Raw genomic sequence first — 21,273 nt, forward strand, 5'->3', positions numbered from 1 at the left:
ACAACAATATCAACAACAATATCACCAACAATATTATCAACAATATGAACAATATCACCAACAATATCACCAACAATATCAACAACAATATCAACAACAATATCACCAATATCACCAACAATATAAACAACAATATCAACAATAATATCAACAACAATACCAATAACGATATCAACAACAAATATCACCAACAAATATCACCAACAATATCAACAATAATATGAACAACAATATCACCAACAACATCAACAACAATATCAACAACAATATCACCAACAACATCAACAACAATATCAACAACAATATCAACAACAATATCACCAATATCACCAACAATATAAACAACAATATCAACAATAATATCAACAACAATACCAATAACGATATCAACAACAAATATCACCAACAAATATCACCAACAAATATCACCAACAATATTAACAACAGTATCAACAACAATATCAACAACAACATCACTAACAATATCACCAACAATATCAACAACAATATCACTAACAATATCACCAACAATATCGCAAACAATATCAACAACAATACCCCCAACAATATCAACAATACCAATAACAATATCAACAACAATATCATCAACAATATCAACACTATCAACAACAATATCAACAACAATATCAACAACAATATCACCAACAATATTAGTAACAATATGAACAATATCACCAACAATATCACCAACAATATCACCAACAATACCAACAACAATATCAACAACAATATCACCAACAATATCAACAAGAAATATCAACAACAATATCAACAACAAAATCAACAACAATATCAACAACAATATCACCAACAATATCAACAACAAAATCACCAACAAATATCACCGACAATATCACCAACAATATTAACAACAATATCAACAACAATATCACCAATATCACCAACAATATCAACAACAATATCACCAACAATATCACCAACAATATCACTAACAATACCAATAACAATATCAACAACAAATATCACCAACAAATATCACCAACAATATCAACAACAATATCACCAACAATATCACCAATAATATCAACAATAATATCAACAACAATATCAACAACAATACCAATAACAATATCACCAACAAATATCAACAACAATATCAACAACAATATCAAAAACAATATCAACATCAGTACCAATAACAATATCAACAACAAATACCACCAACAATATTAACAACAGTATCAACAACAATATCAACAACATCACTAACAATATCACCAACAATATCAACAACAATATCACTAACAATAACACCAACAATATCGCAAACAATATCAACAACGATACCCCCAACAATATCAACAACAATACCAATAACTATATCAACAACAATATCATCAACAATATCACCAACAATATCAACACTATCCACAACAATATCAACAACAATATCAACAACAATATCACCAATATCACCAACAATATAAACAACAATATCAACAATAATATCAACAACAATACCAATAACGATATCAACAACAAATATCACCAACAAATATCACCAACAATATCAACAATAATATGAACAACAATATCACCAACAACATCAACAACAATATCAACAACAATATCAACAACAATATCACCAATATCACCAACAATATAAACAACAATATCAACAATAATATCAACAACAATACCAATAACGATATCAACAACAAATATCACCAACAAATATCACCAACAATATCAACAATAATATGAACAACAATATCACCAACAACATCAACAACAATATCAACAACAATATCAACAACAATATCAACAACAACATCAACAACAAATATCACCAACAATATCATCAACAATATCAATACTATCAACAACAATATCAACAACAACATGAACAACAATATCAACAACAATACCCCCAACAATATCAACAACAATACCAATAACTATATCAACAACAATATCATCAACAATATCACCAACAATATCAACACTATCCACAACAATATCAACAACAATATCAACAACAATATCAACAACAATATTATCAACAATATGAACAATATCACCAACAATATCACCAACAATATCAACAACAATATCAACAACAATATCAACAACAATTTCACCAATATCACCAACAATATAAACAACAATATCAACAATAATATCAACAACAATACCAATAACGATATCAACAACAAATATCACCAACAAATATCACCAACAATATCAACAATAATATGAACAACAATATCACCAACAACATCAACAACAATATCAACAACAATATCAACAACAATATCAACAACAACATCAACAACATATATCACCAACAATATCATCAACAATATCAACACTATCAACAACAATATCAACAACAATATGAACAACAATATCACCAACAATATCACCAACAATGTCAACAACAATATCAACAACAAAATCAACAACAATATCAACAACAATATCACCAACAATATCAACAACAATATCAACAACAATATCAACAACAATATCACCAACAAATATCAGCAACAATATCAACAACAATATCAACAACAATATCGCAAACAATATCAACAACAATACCAATAACAATATCAACAACAAATATCACCAACAAATATCACCAACAATATCAACACCAATATCAGCAACAATATCACCTATAATATCAACAACAATATCTACAACAAGATCAACAACAAGATCAACAACAATATCAACAACAATATCAACAACAATATCACCAACAATATCACCAATATCACCACCAATATCAACAACAATATCAACAACAATATCAACAACAATATCAACAACAAATATCACCAACAAATATCACCAACAATATCAACAACAATATCACCAACAATATCAACAACAATATTAACAACAATATCAACAACAATATCACCAACAATATCACCAACAATATCAACAACAATATCAACAACAATATCACCAACAATATCACCAATATCAACAACAATATCAACAGCAATATCAACAACAAATATCACCAACAAATATCACCAACAATATCAACAACAATATCAACAACAATATTAACAACAATATCAACAACAATATCACCAACAAATATCACCAACAATATCAACAACAATATCACCAACAATATCAACAACAATATCAACAAGTTCACCAACAATATCACCAACAATATCAACAACAATATCACCAACAATATCAACAACAATATCACCAGCAATATCACCAACAATATCAACAATAATATCACCAACAACATCAACAACATCACTAACAATATCACCAACAATATCAACAACAATATCAACAACAATATCAACAAAATATCACCAATAATATCAACATCACCAACAATATCACCAACAATATCACCAATATCAACAACAATATCAAAAACAATATCACCAACAATATCAACAACAATATCAACAACAACATCACCAACAATATCACTAACAATATCACCAACAATATCACCATCAATATCAACAATATCAACAACGACATCACCAACAATATCAACAACAATATCTACAACAATATCACCAACAAATATCACCAACAACATCACCAACAATATCAACAACAATATCACCAACAATAACACCATCAATATCAACAATATCAACAACAACATCACCAACAATATCAACAACAATATCAACAACAACATCACCAACAATATCACCAACAATATCAACAACAATGTCACCAACAATATCAACAACAATGTCACCAACAATATCAACAACAACATCACCAACAATATCAACAACAATATCAACAACAACATCACCAACAATATCACCAACAATATCAACAACAATGTCACCAACAATATCAACAACAATGTCACCAACAATATCACCAACAAATATCACCAACAATATCACCAACAATATCAACAACAATATCAACAACAATATCACCAACAAATATCAACAGCAGTATCACCAACAATATCACCAACAATATCAACAACAATATCACCAACAATATCAACAACAATATCACCAACAAATATCACCAACAATATCACCAACAATATCAACAACAATATCAACAACAATATCACCAACAATATCACCAACAATATCAACAACAATATCAACAACAACATCACCAACAATATCACCAACAATATCAACAACAACATCACCAACAATATCACCAACAATATCAACAACAATATCACCAACAATATCAACAACAATATTAACAACAACATCACCAACAATATCACCAACAATATCAACAACAATATCACCAACAATATCAACAACAATATCACCAACAAATATCACCAATAATATCACCAACAATATCAACAACAATATCAACAACAACATCACCAACAATATCACCAACAATATCAACAACAACATTACCAACAATATCACCAACAATATCAACAACAACTTCACCAACAATATCACCAACAATATCAACAACAACATCACCAACAATATCACCAACAATATCAACAACAATATCACCAACAATATCAACAACAATATCAACAACAACATCACCAACAATATCACCAACAATATCAACAACAATATCACCAACAATATCAACAACAATATCACCAACAAATATCACCAATAATATCACCAACAATATCAACAACAATATCAACAACAACATCACCAACAATATCACCAACAATATCACCAACAATATCACCATCAATATCAACAATATCAACAACGACATCACCAACAATATCAACAACAATATCAACAACAATATCACCAACAATATCACCAACAATATCAACAACAATATCAACAACAACATCACCAACAATATCACCAACAATATCAACAACAATGTCACCAACAATATCAACAACAATATCACCAACAATATCACCAACAATAACACCATCAATATCAACAATATCAACAACAATATCACCAACAACATCAACAACAACATCACCAACAATATCACCAACAATATCAACAACAATGTCACCAACAATATCAACAACAATATCACCAACAATATCACCAACAATAACACCATCAATATCAACAATATCACCAACAATATCAACAACAATATCAACAACAACATCACCAACAATATCACCAACAATATCAACAACAATGTCACCAACAATATCAACAACAATATCACCAACAATATCAACAACAATATCACCAACAAATATCACCAACAACATCACCAACAATATCAACAACAATATCAACAACAATATCACCAACAAATATCAACAACAATATCACCAATTTTATCAACAATATCACCAACAATATCAACAACAATATCACCAACAAATATCACCAATAATATCACCAACAATATCAACAACAATATCAACAATATCACCAACAATATCACCAACAACATCACCAATAATATCACCAACGACATCGCCAACAAATGTCACCAACAAATATCACCAACAATATCACCAACAACATCACCAACAATATCACCAACAATATCACCAACAATATCAACAACAATATCACCAACAATATCACCAACGACATTACCAACAAATATCACCAACAAATATCAACAACACTATCACCAACAATATTAACAACAATATCAACAACATCAACAATATAAACAAATATAACACCACCAACAAAAAGAATATCTTCAGGAATCAAGTCTGTCAGTAAAATGTCGGACAATTTCATTGTCGATATTTCCATTAGCATTGATTCCAAGTGAGAAAAAGTGTTTTAGATAAAGGTTTTAAGTGTCAGTTTCAAGCTCTGATTTATTAGAATGGAAATAATCACTCAATTTATATAATATCATTGTGATAGCTTCCTTACTGGTGAGCTGAAGGCGAGCTTTTCTTGGTGTTTTAATTTTAGTTTTAATTGGCAGAGGGGTTCAATTTCCACATCATAACATTTACAATGTTGCTATTTATGTTATTGGAAACTCATAATGGGAAGTACCAATTATCTGTCTACCACGTCCCAAGTTAAATGCTTCATTATTCATCCAAGCTCATGGTGTTGTATATTTCATAAAAGTGACAGTTTTTGTTGAGCCAGGGCGTATGATGTGTCACTCCCAGGGACATTCCATTCTCTACCATCTTCTCCTCCTCTGTTCTCTCATGTTAAACATTATTCCCAAACTGAGAGGGTGTAAGACTGTATGGTTCCAGCTGGTTAAACCTTGCCTGATAGAAGGTGCAAGGAGCAGTGTGGGATCATGATAGTCTGAGTTCCTCACACACTGAAGGGACTTCTCATCCATTGGAATAGTGCACCAGACTGCACCTGTAAATATCCATCCACATCTAATAATCCTCATTGATAAAAAGATGCTGAGCATTACAGGATGTGCTACTGAAACATGTTTCATTTAGCCTTTACATATTGTTCAAGTCATTCATAAATTAAACTGTAATTTAGTTTTCCCACTTTACTTCCTTAGAGGTGTGGTTTTATTTTGTTACAATGTTTGTAGAGAGCAGTATGAACAGGGGACAAATGTTTGAAACATCAAGCAGTCTCATTTCTTTCAAATGATTTTGTATTTCTTCCGTTTTGCACAGTTACGTTGTCTGGGATGTGATACGCTGGGTACTCTTCACTCTCCTGGTGATTTGTTCTGTTTCAATCACAATGTTTACACGAAAACATTAGGTGAGCATCATGGCCTTTACACGAATGATTTTCAGCACTCTAAGTTCCCCATCAATGAGGTGGCCCTGGGTGGAGGGGTTTCGAAGCAGGAGACACGATTTGAGAAGAATGGGTTGACCATTTGTGACTGAGATGAGCAGGAATTTCTTCACTCAGAGGGTGATGGTTTGTTGGAATTCTCTGCCCTAGAGAGCTCTGGAGGGACCAGCCTTGAGTATATTCAAAACAGAGATCAATAATGTTCTGGGTAATAAAGATATGGAGGGACTTGGGGTTAGTGCAAGAAAAATGGTATTCAGGTGGAAGATCTGCCATGATCCAGGTGAAGACCGAAGGAGCCTCGAGGGGCTGAATGGCCTACTCTGATCCTGCCTCATCTCTCTCCATGACCATATATGAAAAACATTTTATAATGGTATGATACAGAGCATCCTAAATCCTTTATGTCCTCAGGAGGGATCTAGGCAGAACACTAGGCTGATCCAAGGTGTGGAGGGTTTATTTTCTGAGAAGATGATTTGATGGGATAGATGCAGAATGGATATTTCTTCTCGTGGGTGTGTCTTGGACCAGATGGCATCATCTCAGATCAAGGCATCATACATTTCAGACTGAGATGAGAAGAATTTTTATCCCTAAGGTGATTGTGAATCTATAGAATTAGTTACCAAAGTGGATTGAAATGCTGTGCCATTGAGTACACTCAAGACTGAGATGGTCTGGTGTTTAATCAGTCAGTAATTCAAGATTATGGGGAAAAGGCAGGAAAGTGAGATTGAAGATTATAAGAACCAATGTTGAATGGACTGTAATTGCTGCTATGTTGTATGTCTTAACCTATATCTGTGGTGACTGCTCACCAGCTTAACTGCAGAGAAACATTAACTCTCTCTGATAAAATGATTTTTTAGTTTTAGAGTGGAATTGTTCTGGATTATTTTCCCAGCACATGTGCAATAGGTGATGGGGAAGGAGGAGTGTGATCTGGACATAGCTCCAGTTCATCTCGAGCTTTGCTCAGTTCATTGCCATGTCCAGACTTTAAATCAAAACTAACATGACCAATATGGCATCGTGCTCTGTCTCAATGTATCTGATGTTTCTTTCCAGTTACTCATTGAATCTGATGCTCTCACCTTGACGAATGTGGGAAAATGAAGTTTTCCTGCACCTTTGACACCGGCTGGAATTTTGCATCTTGTTTGAATATTCATTATCTGTCTCACATTGCACATTTATTTTCTTAATTCTGTATGAGAAATGACATTTTGTCAGAAAATAATTTTCCATTAATGGAGTGGAAGAAGCATCAACGACTGAAATGATCACTGGAACCGCTACTTTGAATATCTACATTGATTAAAATTTGTTTGTGCAATGTAACATTGCAGATTTATACATCATGTTTTATTTTGTCATGATATGCGTCAATAGGAGTCTCTTTCGATAAGAAATAAGCGATTTGCATTATTCATTCACTTGAAATAGTGTCTCCAATGATACATCCCATTTTTATATGGGATAGAGCTATGTACATTTTTAAGGAGAATGGGAGACCCTCATAGAGAAAGAGAGAAGTGGGTAGATGTTCTCCCTCCCTGAAATGATGTGGAAAATTCCAAGAAGTTGGAAAATACACAAAGAACTTCTCATCGAGAAATGATTTTCCAATTTTCTCCTTAAGTGTATAAATGACAACATCAGAATCTCATGACTGAGTTCTGACCATCTTATTTCCATACATTTGAATCTCATTACTAACCCAATTCTCACTATTTATTCACAATTTCTCAATTCTTCTCTTGCTCGCTGAAAGTAGACAATGCAAATTCCCAGTGTGTTAATCACAGCAGCTAACTGGTGAATGCTACTCACTGATTGCTTGTCTCAAACTTCACCCAGACTTCATCTGACTTCACCACCATATCCTTGCACACTCCCTGGAGACAATCCTCCTCCACTCTATATCCACTCAAGTCATCATGGGCAAACCGTCAGCCTTCCCCTCATCACCAGACCTGCTCTCGGTCCAGCTCTCCCATCAGTTGAATGTGGAGCTCTGGGATAGTTGCTTGTGGGCTGCCAGTCTCTGCGCTTTCCATCGCAGTTAAACACAGAGCCCTGTCACTTTAAGCTGCAGGCTGCCAGTCTCTGGGAGCTGCATTGTGTTTTCCCACAGAGTTCATAGGTGACAGCCTGTCACAATGGGAGGCACTGAGCAGTCAAGTGGGTGGGCATATCTCTGTGTGGCACCATCCCATACCAATGTCATTCGACAACGTTGTTAGAGATAGAACAGCATAGAATTAAACCTGTGTTGCTGTCCTAAAGATTTCACCTATTCACCTTTTTTTTGGATATGTATAGCTCCCAAGCATACATTAATAAATATTTAATAAAGAAACCTGAATCTGGCCTGGACTAAACAGGAAATAGAACATACAATCACTCTTTTGGGGTCTCTCACAAAACATAGGAGGCACCAGAGGAGGTGGGGTTATTCCAGGTCACTGTCACTTTGACCTCCACATGGGGAGGGTTAGGGCCAATAAGGGCTTTGCAATTCTCAAAGACATTGGCTCTGATTTGAAATTAGGGACATAATGGCTATAGAGACAGAATGAACAGAAACGGTGAGATGGCAAAAGATCATTGGATCCACAGGGACAGCAACAACAAAGAGAGGAAGAAGGAGCATTCTGCATCACAGGTAGAGTCTGCTGTTAATTCACAGAGACACCCCACTCCCGGTGTCTGCAACACATGGAGCACCTTATCGAAGCTACTAATAGTTCTGAAGAATGGTCAACGGACCCAAAACAGAGACTCTACTTTTTCACCACAGACACTGCCAGACCTGCTGTGTTTCTCCAGCAATTTCTGTTTTTGTCACAAAAACACTCACTTAACGCTTCACCAATCCTGACCCAGTCGCTGTACAGTAAGTGTGTAAAATGACTGACACCCAATTGCAGAGTGGGGATGGAGTCATTTATTCATATTTTGGGAGGGACAGTGGAAGGTATCTTGCAGTAAAACTCTATGAATTTGAAATCTATTCGGGGCAATTGCATCCACCATGCATCCACTGATTCAGTCCTATCACTGGCATCAACTCACACTTCAACAACAGGTCACTCATTGTCCAGAAAGCAACATTACAGGTGATGGCCTCAAGCAATCATTGACTACAACATTGTTCACCCCCAGCGTCTTGTTAACAAGGTCAATGTAATCAGACAAGATAATTTCAAAGTGCCTCTTGGGTTTGGTATTTCTGTAATGCACTGCATAGCAATCATTGGAAGACAGCAATTCTCAGCTGCCACATTCACACACTGAATTGTGAGTTCATAAAGAGATACAGCCAGTTCTTCCATAATGTGATGATTGCAATCCTGCATTATAGAAAAATCATGCTTTTGAAATAGTGCTCTAAGCGTTGGCTGTTTAAAAGTTTTAGAAGCTCATGCTTTAGAAATAGCATCCCCAATGCATCAATCATATAACAGCGAATTTGTGTTGACCAAGCGCACATTCTAACAGAAGGATCTGTCGTCTGCATTGTGTAAAGGTGCCTTTTCTTCAGGAAGGAGGAGTCTATAATAGTGACTTACTGCCAGAATTCTACACCCCTAATGGAGCCCGAAATCTTTGGCTGCACAGATGACATTTGGATGAGTATACCTCGGACATCCCAATGGAGTTATGACATGGACAACACTTGCCTTGAATTTTCTTGCCGGTGCCTACATTTCAATGAGCAGCTGTGTGGTATCTCCCACTCTACGACACACAAATGCAGTCGAGCTGTCTCTGCTGCCATTTTCTCCAGATCACAGCTATTCATATCTGTCCCTGAGTTGTGACAGGGAGAGACACTCAGTCCAGGAAGGAGAATGTCCCACCATCACTGGTTCACCCCAGGTGCAGGATTGCAGCAGCTGCACCCACATTGCTTTCAGAATGTCCCCATCACCAACTTACAGAGTTTAGGAACAGAAAAGGATTTCCACTCCATCAATGCTCAAACTGTATGTGACCATCGATGCCAGGTTTTGGAGGTATGTCTTCGATACACTGGGAGGTCCCACAATATTAAAGAGGTCACTGGGTCCTGCTTCTTCCCAAGGGTCTAAGGATTTTACAGGGGTAGCTGCTGAGAGACAAGGAGTATCGTCTCAAAACTTGGCCAATGACATCTCTATGAAACCCATTGACTGATGAGCACCAATGACTATAGTGATGGAGTGCAGCTGCGTGCTCATATTCAGCAGACACTAAGTGTGCCAGACCTGGACATCGTGGGAAATTAGGGGGGACATTGAGGGGCCACTTGCAGACATATTTGTATCATTATAAAAACTGTTGAGGTATTGAATGACTGGAACATATCGAATGTTGTGCCTTTGTTTAAGGAGGGATGTAAGGAAAAGCTGGGAAGTAGATACCTGAGTGTAACTTCGGTGGGAGGTAAGTTGTTGGAGGTGATTCTGAAAGTTGGATTCATAAAGCATTTGGTGAAGCAAGGAATGATCAGGAATAGTCAACATAGTTTAGTGTGAGAGAAATCCTTTCTCACAAACTTGATTGAGTATTTTAATGAAGTTACCAAGAAGATTGATCAGGACAGAGTGGTGGATGTTGTTTACTTGGATTTTAGTAAAGCCTTCGACAAAGTTCTGCATGGCAGCTTAATTATTAAAGGTAGATCACATGGATTTAGGGTGAGCTTGCCAATTGGATCCAAAATTGGCTTAACGGCAGGAGACAGAGAGTGATTGGTGGAGAGTTGTTTTTCAGACTGGAGGCCTATGACAAGGGGTGTTCCGCAGGGATCAGTGTGGAGTCCACATTTGTTGGTCATTTATATAAAAGCTTTAGATATGAATATGGGAGGCAGGGTTAGTACATTTGTGGATGACACCAAGATTGGTGGTATAGTGGACTGTTAAAAGATTATTTAAGGTCACAAAGGCAGCTTGGACAATTGGTTCAATGGGCTGAAGAGTGGCAGATGGAGTTTAGTTTGAATAAATGTAAAGTATAGGATTTTGGTAAAACAAAAAAAGACAAAAGTTACACAACTGAAAGTAGGCTTTGGGTAGTGTTGTAGAACAGAGAGACCTAGGGGTTCTGGGAAATAATTAATTGGAGCTGGCATCACATGTTGTTAGGGCGGTTAAGAAAGGATTTAGCTTGCTTGCTTTATTGCTCAGACCTTATTGGAGTATAGGATTTGGGACTTTTTTTGCATTTGAACCGAACATTGGTGAGACCTCTTCGGGAGGGTTTATCCAGTTTTGGTCTCCGTATAAAAGGAAGAATATTATTAATCTGGTGAGGATTCAGAAGAGATTTACCAGGAGTTGCTGGGAATGGAGGGCTTGAATTACAAGGAGAGGTTGGATAGGCTGGGACTTTTTTCCATGGAGCGTAGGAGGTTGAGAGCAGACCTTATTGAGCTTTATAAAATAATGAGGTTTACAGAAGAAGTGAATGGTGGGTGTCCTTTCCCTGGAGGAGGGATTTCAAGGTGAAGGACCATATTTCTAAGCTGAAAGGAGAATGTTTGAAAACTTCTTCACAGAGAGTGGTGCACGTGGGGAATGAACCTCCAGAGGAAGTGGTGGATGTGGGTACAGTTACAACATTTAAAAGACATTTAGATAAGAACATAAATAAATGATTGAAGGCTTTGGGCTCAGTGCAAGCAGATGGGACCGATTTTATTTGGCGTTATGGAATGACAGGTCTAACATATGAGGAACGGCTGAGGATACTGGGATTGTATTCGTTGGAGTTTAGAAGATTAAGGGGAGACTTAATAGAGACGTACAAAATAATACATGGCTTGGAAAAGGTGGATGCTAGGAAATTGTTTCAGTTAAACGAGGAGACTAGGACCCGTGGACACAGCCTTAGAATTAGAGGGGGTCATTTCAGAACAGAAATGCGGAGACATTTCTTCAGCCAGAGAGTGGTGGGCCTGTGGAATTCATTGCCACGGAGTGCAGTGGAAGCCGGGACACTAAATGTCTTCAAGGCTGAGATTGATAGATTCTTGTTGTCTAGAGGAATTAAGGGCTACGGGGAGAATGCTGGTAAGAGGAGCTGAAATGCGCATCAGCCATGATTGAATGGCGGAGTGGACTCGATGGGCCGAATGGCCTTACTTCCACTCCTATGTCTTATGGTCTTATGGACAAGTTGGACTGAAGGGTCTCTTTCCATATTGTGGTATGCCATGACTCCATGACAACGTATTAATAAAAACTCTATTGTTAGTTGCAGGAATAATTTTCATAGAAGAGAACTATTTTTGTCAAAATCTTTGTCAAAAGTTGCTTACCTGGAAGAATGAACCATTTCTAGTGCAGCTGAGATTTCAGTCTGAATGATGATCTTGGGTCACTATTACCCACAGCAGCTGACTCTTAAACTGTCTTGATTTCAGAATTTTCTATTCATTCAATGAAAAGTAATTTAGTTCCTCTGTTAAACATCACTGACAAGAGAGCTAATTCCTTCAGGGTCAGCTTTCATCATCTGGCTCACTGTAGTTTCAGAAACTGCCTTCCTATATCCTCTTCCTCATTTCAATTCTTGTAGACGTTGCGTTATACACTTATTCCAATGTGAGAAACAAGAGTTGAGAGACTGACATCAAGAACTGAACTGATCTTTGTGAATAAAACGATGTGGACTTTGATTCTCTTCATTTGTTCCATTCCTGGTGAGTGACCGAGTTGTATATTCAGATAATCAATGTTTGTTGAAGTCCACTCTCTGCTTTATACAGTAAAAAAAAATCACACTATAAGCTGGTGTTGTGTGATTTTTAACTTTGTCCACCCCAGTCCAACACTGGCTCCTCCACATCATGCTTTATACAGTGGAAATGCTTCAATATTTGGAGACATGTAAAGGCACAAAGGAAGCTCTTGTGACACAGTGAGTAACATTGTTATTGCCATGACAAATGCTCAGTGTTCGATTCTCACTCCAGCACATTTTGCAAAGGAATGTGTATTCTCACAAAGCCAAACAGGTTCATTAACAACCTGCAAATCTTTCCAAAATGCACAGGGCAGGGAGTAAGAGTGGGTGAGGTTCCAGATCAGCCTTATCCAATGCTGAGTCACACCGCTCACATTACAGCAACTGGCTCAGAGGAATGACCTGTTCCTGGAAGAACAAACTGCAGAAAATAGACACAGCATGTACTTTGTCTGCTTCATGCATCTCTAAATATGTAAGACTTTGTTATTTAAAGGGAATGTTGTATATTCTTCTAAAAATATTATCCTACTGTGGGATACAGTAAACAAATAATGTAGAGGTGCATTATCAATTTGGAATGAAATAAAAAGAACACAATTTTGTTTAAACTGAAAAAGCAGCAAAATTATAATGAAAACCTATTTCAATCAGGTGCAAGCTTCTAATGTTGCTTGACTTTCAAAAACCATTAAAAGGTGGAGTGGTCAGAAGCTCCCAAACGAACCAATTCTGATTTTTCATTATTTACTTTCCTTTTAAAATGCCATTAATTCAATATTTTTTACTGAGGCTTTTGCATAAAAAGAGGTAGTTGATTTATATTTCACCTCCCACAAGAAGCCTTTTTGCTTTCAGTCTTTGACCAACTTTAACCAAATTTAACCAAATTTATGCATTTTCAATCCCATTGATTTTAACATTGCAATGTAACATTGCAATAAAGCTACTGTTCAACATTTTCACCTCTCCTTCTTTGTGATAGATTTTTTTCAAGGTAATTTCAAACATTATTAAAATTCCCAATGGTGCATTACCCTTGACTGCAACTCAATGAATTCTGTGAGATCAAATCTGCCTGGAACATGTTGTGGTTTATGCCCACTCATTTCATGCAGAGTACTTTACAGACAGAGAACTGAAGCGTGCATCTGTTTCACAATCCCCTTTATTTCAAGGCTTCCTCTTTCCAAGAAGGTCTCTTTCTCCTGACTTCCATCAACTTTCCACATTCATGTATCTGTCTCCCTTTCTCTTCTCTCCACTTTACGTTTCAATTCCATTCTGTCATTTCAGTCAAGAATCATTCCCTACACAAAGTTGGTCTGGTAGTTATTGAAGTAAATGAGAAATTGAGGAATGCAGATGCTGGAGATCAGAGTCAAAAACTGTGGCACTGGAAAAGCACAGCCAGTCAGGCAGAACCCGAGGAGCAGAAGAGTCGACGTTTCTGGATAAGCCTTTCATTTGGAATTTATTGAAGTAAAGTCTATCCAGTCATCAACAGGTTGCTCCTCTTCCACACCGGGACAAAACGTGGCAGCAATTTAAACATTTTCCCATGAAGCATCTCATCGGGAACAATCAGTAAATTAGTTCTGTCATTTTATTATCCATACAATGACAATAATGTGTGATTACAAATAGTCCTGCCTTTTCTGCCCTCAAGATTCTGCACATTTATTTCTCTCTCCCATCGTGAACCATCCCTTCCTGAACTCCAATTCTCTTCCTCTCCAACAGGATCATTAGCCTCCATCTACACCACCTTCAGCAGGATGCCACCACTGGACTCATATTCACCTCCCCACCCTGTCACCCTTCTGTAGCTAACACAAACTTCCCTGAACACTATGGGACAATTTAACATCTGTTCTAATTGACCTAACCAGCACATTGTTGCACACTTACACTTAAATTCCTTTCTGCTATTTTAGTCGTGAATTATTCCCCACGTGAAGAGTTATTCTCCCAACAAGACTGTTTGTCTGCTATTTATTGAAGTGAAATCTACCCAGTCATCAACAGGCTTCTCCTCTTCCACATCCGTACACAATTGGGCAGCAATTTAAACATTTTCTCATGAAGTATCGCTCTGGAACAATCAATAAATTACTTCAATTATTTTACTCTTCTTACACAGACAACAATATGTGATTACAAATAATCCTGCCTTGGTCCTACACATTGATTTCTCTCTCCCATTGTGAACCATCCCTTGCTGAACTTTAATTCTCTTCTTTACCCACATGAGGCCTCTCATCAACTTCCTGGGTCACCTGTTGGATCTGCCCATTGAGCCCTGAAAATGCAGCCCCTGAGCCCACCATGAGTCTACACACACACACCTCTCCTCCCTGGATGAAACCCTCCTTCTCCAGTCGGAGTAAGGATCCTTCAGCATCTGTACCCTCCTTCACACTGATCCCCAGCCGACTCCAATCCAGGCCTGTCACTCAGGCTGCTCTCCGGGGGGGACAACATTTCGATGATGTCACACACGGTGGAGTTAGAGCCCACAGCGGGCAGCACAAACCCAATTTCAAGACTGTCCAAAGCTCGACCAGTGGGGTAAGAAAATATCCCGACTGTTTCAATCATTCCCTGGGAATTTGGAACATCCTGAAACTCTGATAAAGGATTAGATTCCCTACAGTGTGGAAACAGGCCCTTCGGCCCAACAAATCCACACCGACCCTCTGAAGAGTGACCGACCTAGATTGCTACCCTATATTTACCCCTCAGCCACTGTGCCACGTCAATTGCTCTCACCGGGTGATGGGTGTAATGTAGCTAATCAAAATGTGTCTCGGTATATTAAGCATTTTTTCTAGTCGAATGTTTGACATGTTTTCTCCTCAGTTTCAGGTGCTTTATGGGCAGAAAAACTTGCAACGGGAATTTTGGGAAGAACGATCACAATAGCTTGTCATTACAATGCACGGTGGTACCAGCCAAGCATGAAATATTGGTGTCATGGATGGACTCGTCAGTGTAACGTTATAGCAACGACAAATCGGCCAAATGGGAGAATATCAATCACTGATAACAAAACACAAGGAATATTTCTTGTCACAATGAAGAACCTTCAATGGGGAGATGCAGGATGGTACAGCTGTGGGATCGACACTCCTGCCCTTGACCCACATTTTAATGTAAAGCTGCACATCTTTGAAGGTACAGGCCTCATTTTGTTTTAAAATTACTCTCTGCTGATATGTCTGATCAGTGTTTTATTCAGGAAGAAAACTGACAAAGCATTGGAGGATATTTGATCTTTGATCTCTCAATAATTGTTTCTTTCCCACAGAAGTCGTTTCTGTTCCTGGGCTTCAATTTTTATCCCAACCAAACGTCTCATGTTCTGGGGGTTCAGTGACAGTCTCCTGTGAGTCTGCCCAGGGATCCCTCCCCATTCACTACACATGGTCTGAGAAGATGCCATCTCAAGATTCAAAGATATCTGACACCAATAAACTGGATCTACATTGTCAATCCTTTACACAGAAACATCATCAATATTACTGCACAGCCTCAAATACTCAGGGAACAAAACCCAGTGAAATTGTTCATGTGTCAGTCAGCAATGTAAGAGAGAAGAACTGCAGTTACAGGATACAGACCAACAGCATCAGTAAGTGTGATGTAAACAATGTTTACTTATTACCTCACTCTGGAAAACTGTAATTGAGAAAATGCACTCCATTTGTCTTCTCGTCTGTTCTGAACAAAGCCAACTCTTTGCACTGTGCTTGAAAAATGAGGAGGTGCATAAAATACTATCCACAGCATGCATAGACATCTCAAAAACTCCAATAATCTCTGCAAATTAAAACAATGATCGATTAACGAATTATTTGCATTTTTCTAAGAGATGGAATTATCAAATTCAGTCTGTGACTGTTGTGTCCAGATTTCGGACAGATATTGGGGATAGAGTGGAGATCAGTTGTACAATGAAATATCTGTAAATATTGCCTGCAGCCATTTCCTGATATGATCTGTTTGAGCTGTCAGAGAAGAAGCAAGTCAGCAGCAAGTCGAAGTGACACCCGGGAACTGTATTTGGAACTATCAGCAGCAGCTCATGTGGCTGCACTCTCACTTCTGATGGCAGCATGTTGGGGGTTCCAGTTCCCCTTCGGGGTTAAAATTCAGCTGGATCCCACTGCCCAGCAGAGAGAAGTAATGCTGTGCTGTGGCAGGTGAGACAGTGTCGATGAGGTGATAAACTGAGAACCTGTTCCCCCTTTAGGAATGGCATCATTTGTAAACTATTTACAGAATAGAGGTTCTCCTGGTGTCTGAGCAAGCATTCATTCCTCAATCAATGTCACGAAAACAACCAGATTTTTGAGAGAATCATTTCAATGGCATTGACTGCTGCAAATTAACCTTTACATTAAAAATCAAAAGAACTATGCATGCTGTAAATCAGTAACAAATACAAAATCCAAAAGGATTTTATAAATCCCTTAAGAACAAAAGGGTAACTAGGGAGATAATAGGACCAACCCAAGATCAACAAATTGGCCTTTGTGTGGAACCACAGGCAATGGGCAGGTACAAACCGAGTATTTTGTGTCAGTTTTACTGTCGAGAAGGACATGGAGATACAGAATGTGAGGAAATAGATGATGACATCTTCATGATGTCCATATTACAGAGGAGGAGGTGCTGGATGTCTTAAAGTGCAGAAAGTTCCCAGGACCTGATCTGGTGTAGCCTCGAACTCTGTGGGAAGTTAGGGAAGTAATTGCTGGACTTCTTGACGAGATATTCATACCAAAGATAGTCACAGGTGAGGTGCCAGAAGATTGGTGATTGGCTATGCAATGCCACTATTTAAGAAAATTGGTAAGGAAAAGCTCAGGAACTATAGGCCGGTGTTGGGCAAGTTGTTGGAGGGTATCCTGAGGGACATGATTCATATGTATTTGGAAAAGCAAGGGCTGATTAGGGATGGTCAACATGGTTTGGTGCGTAGGAAATCATGTCTCACTAACTTGATTGAGTTTTTTGAAGAAGTAATTAATGATGGCAGAGTGATCTACATGGACTGCAGTAAGGCTTTTGACAAGGTGCCACAAGTTAGACTAGTAAGCAAGGTTAGATCATGTGGAATAGAGGGAAAACTAACCATTTGAATACAGAACTGGCTCAAAGGTAGAAGACAGAGGGTAATGGTGGAGGATTGCTTTTCAGACTGGAGGCCTGTGACCAGTGCTATGCCACAAGGATTGGTGCTGGGTCAACTGTTTTTCATCACTTACATAAATGATTTGGATGAGAACGTAGGAGGTATGGTTATTAAATTTGCAGATGACACCAAAATTGGAGGTGCAGTGGACAGCGAAGAAAGTTATCTCAGAGGACAATGGGATCTTGATAAGATGGGCCAGTGGGCCGAGGAGTGGTAGATGGAGTCTAATTTAAATAAATGTGAGGTGCTGCATTTTGGAAAGCAAACCAGAGCAGGACGTATGCATTTCATGGTAAGGACGTGGAGCGTGTTGCAAAACAAAGAGACCTTGGAATGCAGATTCATAGTTCCTTGAAAGTAGAGTCTTAGGCAAATAGGGTAGTGAAGAGGTGTTTAGTATGCTTTCCTTTATTAGTCAGAGCATTGACACAGGAGTTGGGAGGTCATGTTGTGGCTGTACAGGACATTGGTTTGGCTACTTTTGGAATATTATGTGCAATTCTGGTCTCCCTCCTATCAGAAGGATGTTGTGAAATTTGAAAGGGTTCAGAAAAGATTGGCAATGATGTATCCACGAGTGGAGGATTTTAGCTATAGGGAGAGGCTGAATAGGCTGGGGCTGTTTTCCCTTGTGTGTTGGAGGCTGAGGGGTGAACTTATGGAGGTTTATAAAATCATGAGGGCCAAGTGCAAAGTAAATAGACAATATCTTTTCCCTGGGGTGGGAGAATCCAGAACTAGAGGACTTGGATTTAGGGTGAGGGGGGAAAGGTTTAAAAGTGACCTAAGTTGCAATGTTTTAAAGCATTGTGTATGCACTGAGCTGCCAGATAAGTGGCAGAGACTGGTACAATTCCAACATGTGAAAGTCATGATTTGGAGGAGCCGGGGTTGGAGTGGCTGCATGACACTGTAATCTTTTGCTATGAATTCTGTGTCTTATGGTCCTGCTTCACAATCACCTGATGAAGGAGCAGCACTTCGAAAGCTAGTGCTTCCAAATAAACCTGTTGGACTATAACCTGGTGTTGTGTGATTTTGAACATATAAAAGGCATAATTGGCAAGGGTTGAGAGGGATATGGGCCAAGTGCTGGCAAATGGGACTAGATTAGGTTAGGATCTCTGGTCAGCAAAGATGAGTTGGACCAAAGGGCCTGTTTCTGTGCTGTACCTCTCTGTGACTCTGTGAGGAGTCCCTGAAGTGCCTGTGACTTTGAGATATGTTTAGGCCAGACACTGTTATAAACTTATGTTGATTTGACAGTACTACAAACTCACGCCTTGTCCTCATGCTTCAAGGTCTGCCCCCACTGCATCCCTAACCACCCTGACATCCAGACAGCCCTACACTACACCTCCTCCATTCCCTGCTCCACTGCTCTAAAACTGCTCCCCCCACCCCCCACCAAACACAATAAGGACAGGGTGTCCCTTGTCCTTACCTTCCATGCCAGTCTCCGTCTCCAACATATCCTTAAACACTTTTGTGAACTTTAGCTACACACCATGACCAAGAATATCTTCCAGTCCCCACCCCCCTCCAGCTTCTGCAAAGACCGCTGCCTTCATCACTTGTTGGTTCCTCCACTATCACCACTGAACCCCCAAACCCCCATTACCTTCCCCTGTAACTGTAAAAGATGCAAAACCTGCTGGTACACCACCCCCCTCATCTCCATCCAGGCCCAAAACAGTCCTTCCAGTCCTGCCTCTCCTCCAACCTAGTTTACTGTATCTGCTACACCCAATGTGGTCTTCTCTACGTTGGGGAGACCAAACGTAAGCTTAAGGAATGGTTTGTCGAGCATCTCAGCCAGATCTGCAGAGGCCAACCGATCCCCCTGGTCACTGCCCATTTTAATTCCCTTTCCCAGTCCATTTCCGACATGTCCATTCTCGGCCTCCTCCATTGCCATAGTGAATCAGATCGCAAATTGGAGGAACAACACTTTATCTTCTGCCTGGGCAGCGTACAGCCCGGGCGACTCAACAATGAAATCTCCAATTTCGAATAACCTCCATTCCCATCCCTGAACTTCTTTTCCAGCCCCCTCTCCCTCCCTTCCATGACTCTGACTGACCCTTCCTTCCAGCCACCAACTGGACTCATCCTTTCCATCCTGATGAAGGGCTCTTGCCCGAAATGTCGATTTCGAAGCTCCTTGGATGCTTCCTGAACTGCTGTGCTCTTCCAGCACCAATAATCCAGAATCATCCTTTCCATCACCAAACCAGGCCTTACCCTCTACCAGTGTTCAGCTATCACTACCTCACCATTCCACCCCCCTCCCCACCCAAAGCACTCTTCCACAACACCACCCCCTTTATCTGCAGCTCCCCTCACTGTCACCCCAGTACTGAAGAAGGATTCCACCTGAAACGTTAACTTCTCCACCTCCTGATGCTGCCTGGCTTGCTGTGTTCTTCTAGCCTCCTGCTTGTCGACTCATATTTAAGAAGCAAATGTAACTCCAGCCTTTTTAGGTAGAAATACCATGGTGGAGGCAAAAATCCAAATCATGTTGAAAGCTCACCCAGCAATCACAGGATATAACAGGAGAGACCACTGGATCCCCCAGAAATACATTGTCCAGTGGGGACAGTGACCAGCTCAGTGTCTGGAACA

General features: G+C 38.8%; 1 protein-coding gene across 1 annotated transcript in view; it reads left to right on the top strand.

The window, feature by feature from the left end:
- The window catches only part of LOC122545571 (polymeric immunoglobulin receptor-like), a 277,955-nt gene that overhangs the window by 215,309 nt on the left and 41,373 nt on the right, over nucleotides 1–21,273 (top strand). Inside the window, exons 4-5 of the mRNA XM_087973387.1 lie at nucleotides 16,305–16,619; nucleotides 16,753–17,076. Of these exons, the coding sequence (XP_087829513.1) occupies nucleotides 16,305–16,619; nucleotides 16,753–17,076 (639 nt within the window). The remainder of the gene's footprint in view (nucleotides 1–16,304; nucleotides 16,620–16,752; nucleotides 17,077–21,273) is intronic.

This window comes from Chiloscyllium plagiosum, unplaced genomic scaffold (assembly GCF_037043375.1).
Source record: "Chiloscyllium plagiosum isolate Xiang-an unplaced genomic scaffold, Cpla_swu_hap1 HiC_scaffold_26, whole genome shotgun sequence".
NCBI classification, from domain to species: Eukaryota; Metazoa; Chordata; class Chondrichthyes; order Orectolobiformes; family Hemiscylliidae; genus Chiloscyllium; species Chiloscyllium plagiosum.